Below are 14055 nucleotides of genomic sequence, written 5' to 3' on the forward strand. Positions count from 1 at the left end.
GTACACACGCACATATGTGATAAGTCACACGCAGCCCCAGCTGGTGCTACAGTTCACTGTCCAGTTTCAAACAACCTCCCTCGCTCTACTCCCAGTAGCTTGTAAGCAGAGCTGCTTCCACTTGTAGCTTGTAGGCTGCTTCCAAAAGCACATTTTAGGTCTTTTTCAAGGTAAAGTGACATTATAGTACTTCAGGCATTTTTACCCATTTAATGTGTAAACTTGCACTACCATTTTTATTAGATTCCAATCTTTTTTTTAATGTGCCACTGACAAGGTTTTTGAGTGTTTTTCCCCCTAACATGATCTGCCCATAAACCCTGTGGTTTTTATTGTGTAATTCCACAGTGTAGTGATTTTCAGGAATGCATGTCACCTTACAGCAAAACTGACCGTACTTTAAAGAATATCAGAAGAGTAATAACTATTACATAAAACTTAACAAGGAAAAAAAAAGACAGACTCTCCATAATAAATGTAAAAAGAACTGAACTTTCCTCATACAGGAGAGGAAATCATTAAGTTAGGCGAAGTCTATTAGTTGATGACGCTCTCACTGGATGCTTGGGGCTGGCGCACTGGGATGACCCAGAGGGATGGTATGGGGAGGGACGAGGGAGGGGGGTTCAGGATGGGGAACACGTGTATACCTGTGGCGGATTCATACTGATGTATGGCAAAACCAATACAATACTGTAATTAACCTCCAATTAAAATAAATAAATTTATATTAAAAAAAAAAAAGGTGGCAGCACCTCCCTGTCAGGGAAGTAAAAGCAACTATCTACTAAGCTGGCGGATACCTAATGAGCACAACGCGACCTGAAAAACAAGCACAGACCATCAACTTCAGACCGTAAATTCAGCTTCACACAAAGAGTAATAAAGCAGGTTGCGGTTTAACTGACCAAATATGTGGTTGGTCCTTTTGTCCTCCCACTGCCATTGGTCTTTACAATATTATTAGATCAATTCTTACTCAATACTTCCAAAATGAAAATGGGTCTTATGCAGCCATGTAGTATTTTTTAAATTATTACCTGAAATTTTAAACTGAGCAAGAGATAGTCAGGATTTGGGGGTAGCTGAAACCGTAATAACTGGACTTTCCTCGTGGTTCGGTGGTTACAAATCCACCTGCCAATGCAGAGGACACGAGTTTGACCCCTGGTCCCAGGAGATTCCTCAAGCATCACAACTACTGAGCTGTGCTCTAGAGCCTGTGAGCCACAACTGCTGAAGCCCGCATGTCCGACAGCCCATGCTCCGCAACAAGAGAAGCCACCACAATGAGAGGCCCACACACTCCAACTGGAAACTTAGCCCCGACTCGCCACAACCAGAGTAAAGGTTGCACAGCCAAAAATAAACAAAAAAACCTGTAGCAAATGAGAACAACCAAGGAGAAGAGAACACCAAAGATATCAAGAGATAAGAAGTTATAAAGGAAAAGTATTATTAAAAAAAAAAAAACAGGAAAATCAGAAGGAAGTTGTAAGAAATTACTGATGTGTATGGTATCTTTGAAACCCTGAAATTTCAAGATTAATCAGAAAATTATCATTGAATGTAACAGATGTGTCTACTCCCTATAGAATATTCTCAAAATTGCAGCCAGGGTGAGCCTTCGAGAATACAAATTATGCCAATCTTTTGCTCAAAATCCTGTAACACCTCCTGTTTCACTCAGAATAAAAACTAACGTTCTTGTAAGACGCTGCATGACCTGTCCCACCCTCTATCTCTGACCTCTTCTCTCCCACTATTCATCCCCCTCACTCCCTCTTCTTCAGTGGCACTGGCTTCCCTGTGATTCCTCAAATGTGCCAGTACCCCTCTGCCTAAGGGCCATTACTCTAGTTCAGTGAGTCTCAGAGTTTAGCAGGCATCAGAATCAGCAGGAGGGCTTGGTAAATACAGACTGCTGGGCCCCATTTCCGGAGTTTCCTCTAGGGTTGCTGTTGTTCAGTCACTCAGTTGTGTTCAACTCTTTGTGACCCCATGGACTGCAGCGTATCAGGCTTCTCTGTCCTTCACTATCTCCCAGAGCTTGCTCAAACTCATGCCCATTGAGTCGATGATGCCATCCAACCATCTCATCCTTTGTTGTCCCCTTCTCCTCCTGCCTTCAGTCTTTCCCAGCAGGGTCTTTTCCAATGAGATCTGGCGTAGGGCCTGAGAATTTGCATTTCTATTAAGTTTCCAAGTAAAGAAGGTCTGAGGACCACAGTTAAAAAAATCAATACTCTAAGCTATCTATTCTCTTTGCTAGGAAACCTCTTTCCCACAGGTATACATTTGGCTATTCCCCCACCATCTTCAAAGCCTTTGTTTAAATCTCACCTTCAAATTCAGGCCTCTCCTGATCACTCATTAATACTGCAGCCTGTACCCACTGCCTCCATTCTAACTTACTGCTGTGCTTTTCCTCTCTCTACAACTGTTATTTAGTCATCATAACTACTGTTTCCTTTTCTTAAAATGAAAGCCCACGAAGGAATAAATGATTGTCTATTTTGTTCATTGATGTATTCCCAAGAAGCTGGAACAAAGTGCTCAACTAACTTTTGAATAAATGGAAGAATGAAATAAAAAATGAAAGAAAATGGACAGTAAAATCTGCAACTAGGTTAAAGTAACCTTGCCCTGAGTAGTTTCAGTACTCTGGCAGGGGCAGAAAAGCAAACTGCATTGAGTTAAGAAGGAATGAGAGATAAAATGAAGAGTCAGCGCAGACTGGCCTTTCTGGAAGTCTGGTTGAAAAGACAGAAATTAAGGAACAAGGCAGAATGGGGAGGAGGGATTGTTCAGATCTGGGGATGGAAAACACCAGTTTGTTTATAGTAAGTATTCTTTAAGAGAGAAAAGTGGTTAAAGAAGAAACAGAATAAAAAACCTTTGGAGTAAGATCCCAGAGAAAGTGGGAGAAATCAGAGCCAGGAATCAGGTTAAAACAAAATGGTCATCAACAAGAAGAGGGTCACCACTTCCTCAGAGCAGAGAACTGAAATGAAAACTGATATGCATACAAGCTTACAATCAGGAAGTGAAAAGTCAGAAGTTGAGTGAGATCATCTGAAATAGGAGGCAAGCTCACAGGCTGACAATAGTGATAAAGGTTGAGTAAATGGCCTGAAAAAGAGAGAAATTGGGGGGGAAAAGCTGACCCATAGCAATCAAAAGGTTTAATGGCAGAGCAGCAAGTTTTGCTGAAGACTGGAGAAGGGGTACATGTGTTTTAACACGAATCAATATAATTTCTTGATTCGGATAAATTTTAGCTTTTTCGGTTTTCTTCCAATCCCTCTTTTATACTGCTGCCTGTTACTTTTCTAAGGCAGACATCTGATCACATCATTTTTCTGTTTAAAAGTATTTGATGGCTCACCTGAGGTTTAAAGAAAATCTAAATCCCTTAAGCAAGATATTCACTGCCCTTTGCATTCCAATCTCAACCTGTACTTTTATAAATTTATATCCAACCACTCAACAAACATACATATATTTCACATTGCACCTGTATTAGATCAATCTCAATATCCTTTAAAAGTTCTTTATGCTTTCAACTGCTCATTTGGTTCCTTCTGATGGGAATTCCCAAGTGGAAAAGATACATCCTCCAAGACATTACCATTACACATTACCATCACAATGAAAACTTTCTAAATCCAAATGAAGGTATTTGATCCTTCCTTTGCATTACTGCAGGCTTTCATCCATAGCTCATTATATTCCCTATTTGTCTATGTGTCTTCTCTGTCCCACTGGGGTATACATAATCTTCGAAAGTGCCTGTCTGGAATCATGGTGCTAAACTGAGGAGGAATAAACATGTCCCTAAAAATGTGTAACCGGAATCAGTCACCATTCAGGTTTGCAAGCAAATTTACATCACATGACTTGCCTGAAGATGTCAAATATGACACAGTCCCAAATCAAAAGTCTACTTAGCTCCTTGGCAGCAGCAAAAGCAAATCCTCTCTAGGAAATTCACCTTTGTACAGGCCACCAAAACTCCCCACCAAAATAATTCAGAGGAAAATGAATACCTTACTTTAAAAAAAAAAAAATTAAACATGCAAGAAAAGAAGGTACCAAACAATGAGAACCAGCAGGGATAGCAAAAATTAGAAATTAGACCTAGATACCAGAAACTAGTAGGCAAAGAGGAAAATCAAAACAAGCCCATAATTAAAATGTTTAAAGACATAAAGATAAATTTGAAAAGCAGAAGAAAATTTTTAAAAAGTGACCAAAGAACAAAATAAAAATGAAACACTAAAACAAAAACTGTAACCGAAATTTAAAATTCAATAAGTGGGCGTAAGGCCAATCAGACAAGAGATAAAGAATCTGAGAACTAGGTGGACTGAAAGATACATCAGAGGAAATTTTCCAGAATGTATCACACAGTTACAGATGGAAATTTAAGAGAAATGAAAGGTAAAGTGAGATGATTTAATAAAACATACTGATACAATATAGAGTTCAAAACAAGAGAATGAGACAATATAAGAGATAATGACAATTTTCAGAATCAATGAAAACTAGAAGCAAAACAGGTGCCAAGCTGAATAAAAATAAAAATTACAATTAACAAATCACAGTTAAACTGTGGAGTATTAAGACAAAAACAAGGTCTTCAAAGCAACTACAGAAAAATGATAGATAACCTTCAAATAAGAAACTGTTAAGATGGACAAAACTGTTAAGATGACTTTCCAAAGTTAACAATGGAAGCCAGAAAGTATCTTCAACATATTGATAATATAATTAACTAATCTAGAATTCTAAACCTGGGAAAAGTGTCTTTAAAGGGGGGTAAACAGAAATAACTTTTTCATATGGTAGACACAAACTACTACATGGAAATTCTTAAAAACGTATTTTAAGCATAAGAGATTCTAGACATAGAAGAGTGAGTCAAGAAAGAGTTAAATACACAGCCAAAGGTAGGCAAAAACTGTCCTTGTGTATCAGGAGGAGGGTAAATAATTTGACTAACTTTAAACATTGGTAAGAATTCATGTTACAATTCTTAAAGGAATCAAAATGAGACCAAAAACTTAATATCTAACTTTCAAACCAGTAAAAGAAAAAAAAATTTTTTTTAACAAAAAAAACGAAAGAGGCAAGAAAGAAAAAAAGAAAATACAAAGATCAGTAATCATGAAAAAGTGTGAACAAATTACATGTTCTTGTTAAAAGACAAAGATTATCAGGTTAAATTACAAATGAAATTGGCTCCATATAATGTGCAAATAACCTCCGGAACAAGAAGATACAGAGAGACTAAAAGGATAGGTACTAACATACAAAAAACATACACTGCTATGAAGAGAAAGATGGTGTGGCTGGCTATTAATATGAGACAAAAAATCTTTTAGGCAAAATTACTACTAGACATAGAGGTCACTACATAGTATTAAGAATAATAATTCCCCAGCCTCAATGTATTTAAAGTAAAAACTGAAAACCAGAAATTCACCACCACCACTGGCAGATTTTAGCAAGCCTCTCACTAACTGATAGATGAAGCAGGTCAAAAAACTTTACATCTTCCTTCTAAGATGTGAACATAAAAGCCTGACCTAATAACCTAAACATTCCTTTCAAACACACAGGAAGTTACAAAAGTTGATCACATGCTAGACAATAATGCAAGTGTCTAGAAATATTTCACAAGACTGGTACCACATAGGTCTCTGATAATGTTACTGACTTACAAGTGGATAACAGAAAAACAGCTAAAAAACCTACATGCTGGGAAGCTAAGAAATAGTTCCAAATAGCCTACAGGCCAAAGAACAACAAAAATTAGAAAATACTCAGAAATGAATGAAAAAAAATGTACATATTACAAGCTGAGAACCAACTAAAATAGAAATTTTATAGCCCAAGTGAAAGTTTCTCAGTCTTTGCAACCCCATGGACTGTACAGTCCATGGAATTCTCCAGGCCAGAATACTGGAGTGGGTAGCCATTCCCTTCTCCAGGGGATCTTCTCAACCAGGAATGGAAGTGGGGTCTCCTGCATTGCAGGTGGATTCTTTACCAACTGAGCTATCAGAGAAGCAAAATTTATAGCCCAAAATGAGGTTAATAGAATTTTATATCACAAAATGATGTCAACAGTAGAGAGAGAGGCTAAGAATTAGTGAGTTAACAAGCAGGGAACTTATTTTTGAGGAAATTTTAAAAGGTATGGGGAGATAAAATTTATAAATGCCAAAGTTAATAAAAAGGTGAGACATTTAAGAATAACTTAGTATAAACTGTTCAACACGGGAAATTAACACATTACTAGAAAAATACAGTTTACCTAAACTGCTTTACCCAGAAATAGAAAACAGTTTACCTAAACTGCTTTACCCAGAAATAGAAAATAGAAAATAGTAGTTTAAAACCTTCCCAGGAAAACTCCATCCTGCCCCAGATAATTTTACCTGCGAGATCTACCAAATATCCCAGGAATGATTACAACCTTAAACCTATTGGAAAGAGGAAAAACCACTCCTTAACTCATTATGAGCAGCATAATTTTATACTAGGCTCCCCCTCCCCCCACCCAGTAGAGAATTAGCCTGCAATGCCGGAGATAAAGGAGGGGCAGGTTCAATCCCTGGGTTGGGAAGATTCCTGGGAGGAAAAAATGGCAACCCACTCCAGTATTCTTGCCTGAAAAATCCCATAGACAGAGGAGCCTGGCGGGCTACAATTCTTAAGAGTCACAAAGAGTTGGACACACTACCAACCTTATACTAAAACTTGTAAGGAAAAACAAGGAACAAAGCTACAGGCTACGAACATAGATGAAAATTTCTAAACAAATATTAGCAAACCTTTATTTATGAAGGTTTCATGACTGCCCAAAACTGAAAGAACCAAATGTCCCTCAAGTGGGAAATGGATAAAAAAACTGCAGCAAAGCCATACAATAGGACATTCAGCAGTAAAACCGAATGAACTACTGATACATGTAACCACATGGATCAATTTCAAACACACTAATCAAAGAAGCTAGGATTAAAAAACAATGTTCTACATGACTATTTATATGACATTCTGGAAATGGCAAAAGTATAGGGTCAGAAAAACAGTGGTTACCAAGTTGGGTTGGTGGCATGAGGGAACTGGCAGGGGTTAATGGAACTGTTCTATATCTGAATAGTGATGGCTGGCAATGATTACCCAACTGCTTGCATCCGTCAAAACTCAAAGAACTACACAGTTAAGTGGATAAATTTTTACTGTATCTAAATATACACTCACATAAAAGGAGAAAAGAAAAATTAACAAACCAAATCCATGATGTATAAAAATAATGTATCATGAACTAGCTGGGTTTATCCCAATCATATAAGAGTGGTTTAACTCTATAAAAATCAGTTAATATAATCCATTACATTAACAAACAAGAAAAATTAGATGCTCTTCTCCATAATGAATAAAAAATATCCGATAAACTTCAACATCCATTCATGCTGAAAATTTCAACAAGGAATGGTATCGAGGTCTGAATTCTTACAATAAACTTAACACTATGTTTAAAAGTAAACAGCAAAGAAGGGATATATATATGTATGGCGGACTCACTCTGCTGTACAGCAGAAACACAACACTGTAAAGCAACTAAACTCCAATCAAAAAAAAAGTAAATGGCAAAAGTATCCCCTGTAAGTTAGGGAACAAAAGTGCCCATTACCCTTATGTTAAAATTATATTATTAGCCTCGATCAGCACTTAAAGCCAAAATGAAACAGAATTTGTCATCATCCAACAATATGACTGTCTATGTAGACAGTGCAAAAAGAATTCAGACAAAATATTAGAATCATTTCAATGAAGTATACTACCAAAATAACAAGTTACCCCTTCAAAGGAAATCTCATCATTAACTGAAATTTTAAATTCCATTACCTGGACTAGATTCAGTAGTGTCAGATTTCAGAGAAAGCTGTTTTGTTCCATCTTTAACTTTTTTCAATCGGTTCTTATCTCCTGGTAAAGTCAATTTTTGCCTGAGTGGTTTTAGTTCAAATGCCTGAAAAGTTTTGACCTGTGTTTTCTCCTCAGGAGCTACTTCTTTACTTGAGTCTTTTATAATACTGACATTATCAGTGCTTGTTTGGTCCTCAAAGTTCAACGTTTTAGGATCTTCTTGCACATTCTCCTCTTTGCTGCTCAAAGCCAGTTTTTCATCCTTATTGATGCACTCTAGTTCCAACTGTATTTGCTTATACTTCAAAAGTAAATCTTCAAAAGTTTCTTCCCCACAGTTTTCACTTTTTGATGAATAATTCTGTTTTCTTGATGGAGATCTTCCAAAACTTTTGGCTGAACAGCGTATTAAGGAAACTAGTTGCCAAAAATTTTCCCATTAATTTAACAAAAACACATTAAGTTATAGATGAATTGTCGCCCTTTTTTGTGTTTTTCAAAGATGAACTGATATTTTAAAATTACTACATTCCATTTAATACACGTGCTGTTATGTGTTAAGCATGTTCATTATGTGCCCATATTTCAAATTTAACAAGTATTCATATGAACAGTCCACTTACAAGATCACCAGTGTCACTTATTACCCACAGTATCCACAGATACAGCACCTAGTTAGTTTACAGTCTCTTTCTGCAGGTATCAGGAAAGGCCATAATAAGCTGGTTGTTAAATATGTTTCTGAAGGAAGAGGGGAGAAACTAAATGGTTTGTCACAGATGTTGATAATTTACACTTCAAATAATCACAAGACGTTTCTTTTAGTTTCTTCTTGTGTCTCAAATTTTTAAAAATAGAGATAAAAAAATGAACACTGATAGTTAATACTTAAGACTAAGTTATGAATAAGAAACACTGTACTGAAAACCTAACACATAGCAATCTTAGAACTCATCAAGCATACTAACATCCAAAATAGGTACAACTAAGACAATGAAACCAGCTAAAAAAACCAAAAACCTTAAGTTGTATTCAAGATGTATCTTCTAATTTTTCCTTGAAAATAAGGATATCTAAAATCTGTTATTTTTGGTCTTTCTTTTCTTTAACATAGTGATACATAAAACATAACTTCATGGTAGGAAGTGGCTACAAAGTTCCAAACTAAAATTTTTATTCAAAATAATTCACACATGTAAAAACTTCCACCTCACTTCTCCAGTTTAGAAATTAATAAAAGACAAGTATTTTATTTGGTTTTAACACAATAAGGCATTAATAGATCATTAAATTGGCTAGGACATAACATTACATTTCCCTAAATATAGTTTCTTCTGTGTAACAACTTACTGGACAATCTGCAAAGATTTTTAAACTTCTCCAATGACCAATTTAAGAATGGGAATTAACACCAAGTATTTTAGAAACTAAATGATCGCTACAACTGAAAATCTTTAAAAGTTCTGCAGCAAAATTGTTCTAGCAAGTCTTTGGTTTTCTTATCTCCTTTTTACAGCTAGGTTTCTTGAAATAATACTAGTTTCTCATTACCTGTCTTTCACCTCAACCAAATGGAATCTGGCTTCTGCTGGCTGAGTTTATCCATCATGTTTTCAAACCTTATTCTATCTGATTTCTTTGCAACATTAAACACTGTAAATACTTCTTTCTCATGGCTTCCGTAACTCCACTCTTTCTTTGTTTCTCTAGGTTTTGGGGTGGTTTTTTTTTTTTCGGTCTTTAATGACACCTTTCTCTCCCAACTGCTGCAACACCAGTGCTCTCCAGTGAGTCCTACTTAGTCTCTCTTTTCATTTTGAGCATTCTAATGCACTCCCATAGTTCTGCCTGGTGATATTTGGGGTTCTATCTCCCACAAGCCATCTTCCATCCTATTGTTAATCTTTCCAGAACACAAATCTTATCCCTTGTTTTAATCTCACTAAGAATAGAGTCCAAAATCCTTACAATGGCATATAATGCTTTCATGATTCCCTTCCAATCTCACCTCTTCCATGTTTATCACAATTTATGCATAGCTTTGTCTAGGTTTTTCTGGTCTTCAAATTTACCCCAATTCAAAAGCCCCCTCGCTATGTGAAGCTAGATAATTACTTGCTCCTCGACCCCACCATTACATACTCTGTACATAAACTTGGGTAATTATCTACATTTAAATCTCACTTTTTCAATGGAGTCACAGCAACTAAAAAAATAAGACCAGAGTCTTTGGAAACATTAAGAAAGAGAAAAGATTCAATACACTAACAAAAAATAAAATAACTAAAGGACAGAAAAAAAGGAAAATCAATTGAGCTATGACTAATTAATCTCCTTCAAGGCTAAATGAAGTGTCCTACCTACACAGAACAGTTAGAATGAAACCAACACTTAAATGATTTAATATAAAATTCGTCAACAAGGAGTTTCTAACTGAAACCTGGTTTATGTCAGCTATGACCAGATTTGAAAGTTTAAGCAGCAGCCATCCAAAGGAGACATATGCTAAGACTGACTGCCAAAGTGCCTATTAATAAGGAAAATTAAAAATGAACAAGAATGAAAATAACTACCTCCAACAGAATCTGGTTTATTCTATTTCTTTAAAGCTGCATCTAGCATATTTTAATTATTACTGAAAAAGTTCAAAAAAATACCCACCTGTATTCATGCTACTTCACTTCTACATTATGGAAATAAGTCACAGAATAACTCTTATTCTTTCGTAATGCAACTCTTGTAACATAAAAATGTTACAATCACATAGTGGAAATAAAAATTAAACTTAGTATAACCACGGTATTAAAGGAATTTAAAGTAACAAAATCTTTTATTACAAAATTTATTTGCTCAGGTTACATAAGTGGCTGGGAACTATGTTTCTCTTCACAAATTCTTATAAAGAATTCCACCTCTAGGATGGATTACTGATACACCTCAAGGAAAACAGTGAGAAAACAATCATCCTTGTAGAGGATGTGTGAAAAGAAAAACAGCAAGACAGCTCATTTCTGATAAGTTACTATAGAAATCAGACTGGATACTTTCCATACTTGTTTCACAACACCATATGCCTGTTCATTAATAAAAACATCTAAGGTTAACAATTAATAAAGGTATATGCTGCTGCTGCTGCTAAGTCGCTTCAGTCGTGTCCAACTCTGTGGGACCGCACAGAGGGCAGCCCACCAGCCTCCCCCGTCCCTGAGATTCTCCAGGCAAGAACACTGGAGTGAGTTGCCATTTCCTTCTCCAATGCATGAAAGTGAAAAGTGAAAGTGAAGTCGCTCAGTCATGCCCGACTTCGAGACCCCATGAACTGCAGCCTACCAGGCTCCTCCATCCATGGGATTTTCCAGGCAAGAGTACTAGAGTGGGTTGCCGTTGCGTTCTCCGAATAAAGGTATATGGCAGAAGCCAAATGATATCGAATGCATGGACAGAAAGAAGGCAAAATCAGGAAGTAGGCAAGTTCATGGCATCACCTCCTTCTCTAACATAAAATAAACTAAGAAAAAACTTTAAGCTCCCATAGTACTTTTTACATACCTCAATTTGAACTTTTTACACTGAATTAACATGTCTCTTCAACACACAAGTTTCATGTTTATATTTCTTTTTTATGCTTTTTAAAAATTTTTATTGAAGGATGATTGTTTTACAGAATTTTGTTGTCTTCTGTCAAACCTCATTTTTGTATTCTTAAATAATTTACATGTCTGTAATTAAACAGCCCTTCTGTTCTTAGCCTCAGAACTGACAACTAACAAATCCTTGGTTAAAAAAAAAATCTTGGGCTAAGATATTCAAAGAACATTTTCTTTTTAAAAGTTAAATACCTATGTGATTTTTTTCCTGAAACAATCCTGTGTGCTCCTGACCCAACTTGTGGTTGCATAAGTTTTTTCAGAGCACCAGCATCAGAAGCTCCTCCTCCTTATCTAAACTACATTTCTGGTCCTCTTTCTATCCTGACATCTGGCAAAGACCATTTGGTCTTAAGTATTCTGTGAAATTAACGTTGAGTGTCTCCCCAACAAATGTCATTACATGTAGGTTTCATATATAGTGAATATATTAAAAACTCATTACAGCATGGAAGTTACAATCAGCAGTAAGTATTCTCAATAAACTATTTTTAGGCAGTTATCATGGAGTATGTCAAGACATAGTTCTACAAATAATCTGAAAAAGAAAATTAATATAATTACTATAATATATACCTCTGCATCACTTTGCTGTATCTTGAAACACATAACTTAAAAAAAATTGTTTTAAAGGATAGTTCTACAAACACATCTTAAAATAGCAAATCCTCAGATGAATAAACTCAGGAATGTTTAAGATAACTAAGAATAAGATTAGAGGGGACAAGAATCAGATATTTGCTATTTTCCTCCTTAACCTCGCCATTAGCTCCACCTCCCCATAAACCCCCACGGTTTCCAATGTATTAAAATTAAAATGCTGGTAGGTTTCATTCTCTCTCTAGTCCACAACTGTCAGCACCAAGAGTTATAAAATGCCCAAAATATGAACATAAGAAATAGAGAAGTTAAGGAGGTAAAGCTTCTGCCAAAGATCCATGAATCTCAAACCTCCGAATTAATAACTGGTGACACTAGGACTTTTTCCCCCCCAACTTTAAAACGCAGCAATGTACAAGAATAAATCAAGAAAGGTTAAAAAAAAAAAATCATCACAAATAAAAACAGTAGGATTCGGTGTAATGAAACTTCATAATCTTCAATGTGACAGTGTAATATGATATAAGCAACAGTATTCCTCAAACTTTTTATGGCTAATACTTTTTCTCCCTCTAACAATCTAAAGCAGCTTCACATAACAAAGTTTACTAACAAAAACAAAGGCTACTGAAACCTGGGCTTGTGATGTAGTATTTCAAATCTGATTTTACACTTAGATTCCACTAGTTTGGCCCCCATCCAAAAACAAGTTACTGTTAAAAAAGCAATATACCCAATCAAGTAATTTTAAGACACAAGGCGAGTTTGACACACGGGGTTTACCAACGAACCTCCTACGTTAAGTATTTTGACACAACGACAAATAAGCGGTTCTGACGGTTCAGAAAAGTTACTCATCTCATACCTAGTAATGACGCTAAAGGGAACTTTAGTGACACACCCAGGGCAGACCGCCACGTTAAGGATACAACTCTTCCGAGGTGGAGAGGGCTCTCGCCAGCTCTGACTGCTGCCGAATCCGGATCCCGCTCCTCCTCCCAGAGGTCTGCCCCCTGGCTTGCCTCCTCGCTCACCCCCTCCTCGTCCCCGACTCCAGCGACTCCCACCCCGGTAAGGCCTGCCTCGAAAACGGAAACGGTCCAAGGCGATGTGGCTCCGTTCCCAAAACGACGGCCGGGGGCTGCTTTCGGACAGTGAGCTGGAAGGCATCCTCACGGAGGGCGGGTGAGACCGGAATGGCTCTTTGGGTCGGTAGCTGCTGTGTCCCCTGAGGTGGCCCCGCTCTGACGCGTGCCGCGAGCGTGAGAAATTCCTCAGCTGCAGCTGAGAAGAGGACGACGACAAGGAGGAGCCGCCGCCTCCGCCGGATCCACCGCCCCGGGCCGGGTGAAGAGGCCTTCGCCGCGGGTACGGTAACAGCCCGCCGCCACTGCTGCTGCTGCTGCTCCGGCTCCGTATCTGACTGTTATTATCGTCGTCGCTGATCTCCCCATCTTCAAGCTCCCCTTCTTCCTTGGGCGAGAGGCCACTGGAAGCCAGGGCCGGAGTATCTGCGGTCGCCATCCCGGGAGCAGCGCTCTCCACACAACCTTAGCCCTCTATCCGGGGATCCGCCCGACTACTGCCCTCCTCTCCGGTTTCCTTCTTTTCTAACGGACCCGGTCGGTGCGGCCTTATCCTGTTTGGAGACCTAACGGGCTCTGCTCCCCAACTTCCCCGCACCCCAGCTCTTTCTCGCCGGACCGTCGCAACCCACTTCCCTACCCTAGCGCCCCCTTGCTCCTCCGCGATCGGAGCTCTTCCGCCTCGCGAGAAAGTGGCTCTGGAAGTGGCTCTGTTCGGCCGTCACTTCCTGCGGCACGCCGGAAACAAGAGTCCCAGTTCACGCGATAGTAATTAGGACAGC

The 14055-nt window shown here is 37.9% G+C and overlaps 1 protein-coding gene across 4 annotated transcripts in view; it reads right to left on the reverse strand.

Annotated features, from left to right (window-relative positions):
- The window catches only part of ZFC3H1 (zinc finger C3H1-type containing), a 50036-nt gene extending 36063 nt beyond the window's left edge, over positions 1-13973 (reverse strand). For all 4 annotated transcript variants that reach the window (XM_060412444.1, XM_027967132.3, XM_027967133.3 and 1 more), the window contains exons 1-2: positions 13118-13973; positions 7921-8337 (exon numbers count right to left, since the gene is read on the reverse strand). In XM_060412444.1, coding sequence (XP_060268427.1) covers positions 7921-8337; positions 13118-13712 — 1012 coding nt within the window. In that variant the 5' untranslated portion in view covers positions 13713-13973. The remainder of the gene's footprint in view (positions 1-7920; positions 8338-13117) is intronic.
- Between the last annotated feature and the right edge of the window lie 82 nt (positions 13974-14055).

This window comes from Ovis aries, chromosome 3 (genome assembly GCF_016772045.2).
Source record: "Ovis aries strain OAR_USU_Benz2616 breed Rambouillet chromosome 3, ARS-UI_Ramb_v3.0, whole genome shotgun sequence".
In the NCBI taxonomy this organism is placed as follows: domain Eukaryota; kingdom Metazoa; phylum Chordata; class Mammalia; order Artiodactyla; family Bovidae; genus Ovis; species Ovis aries.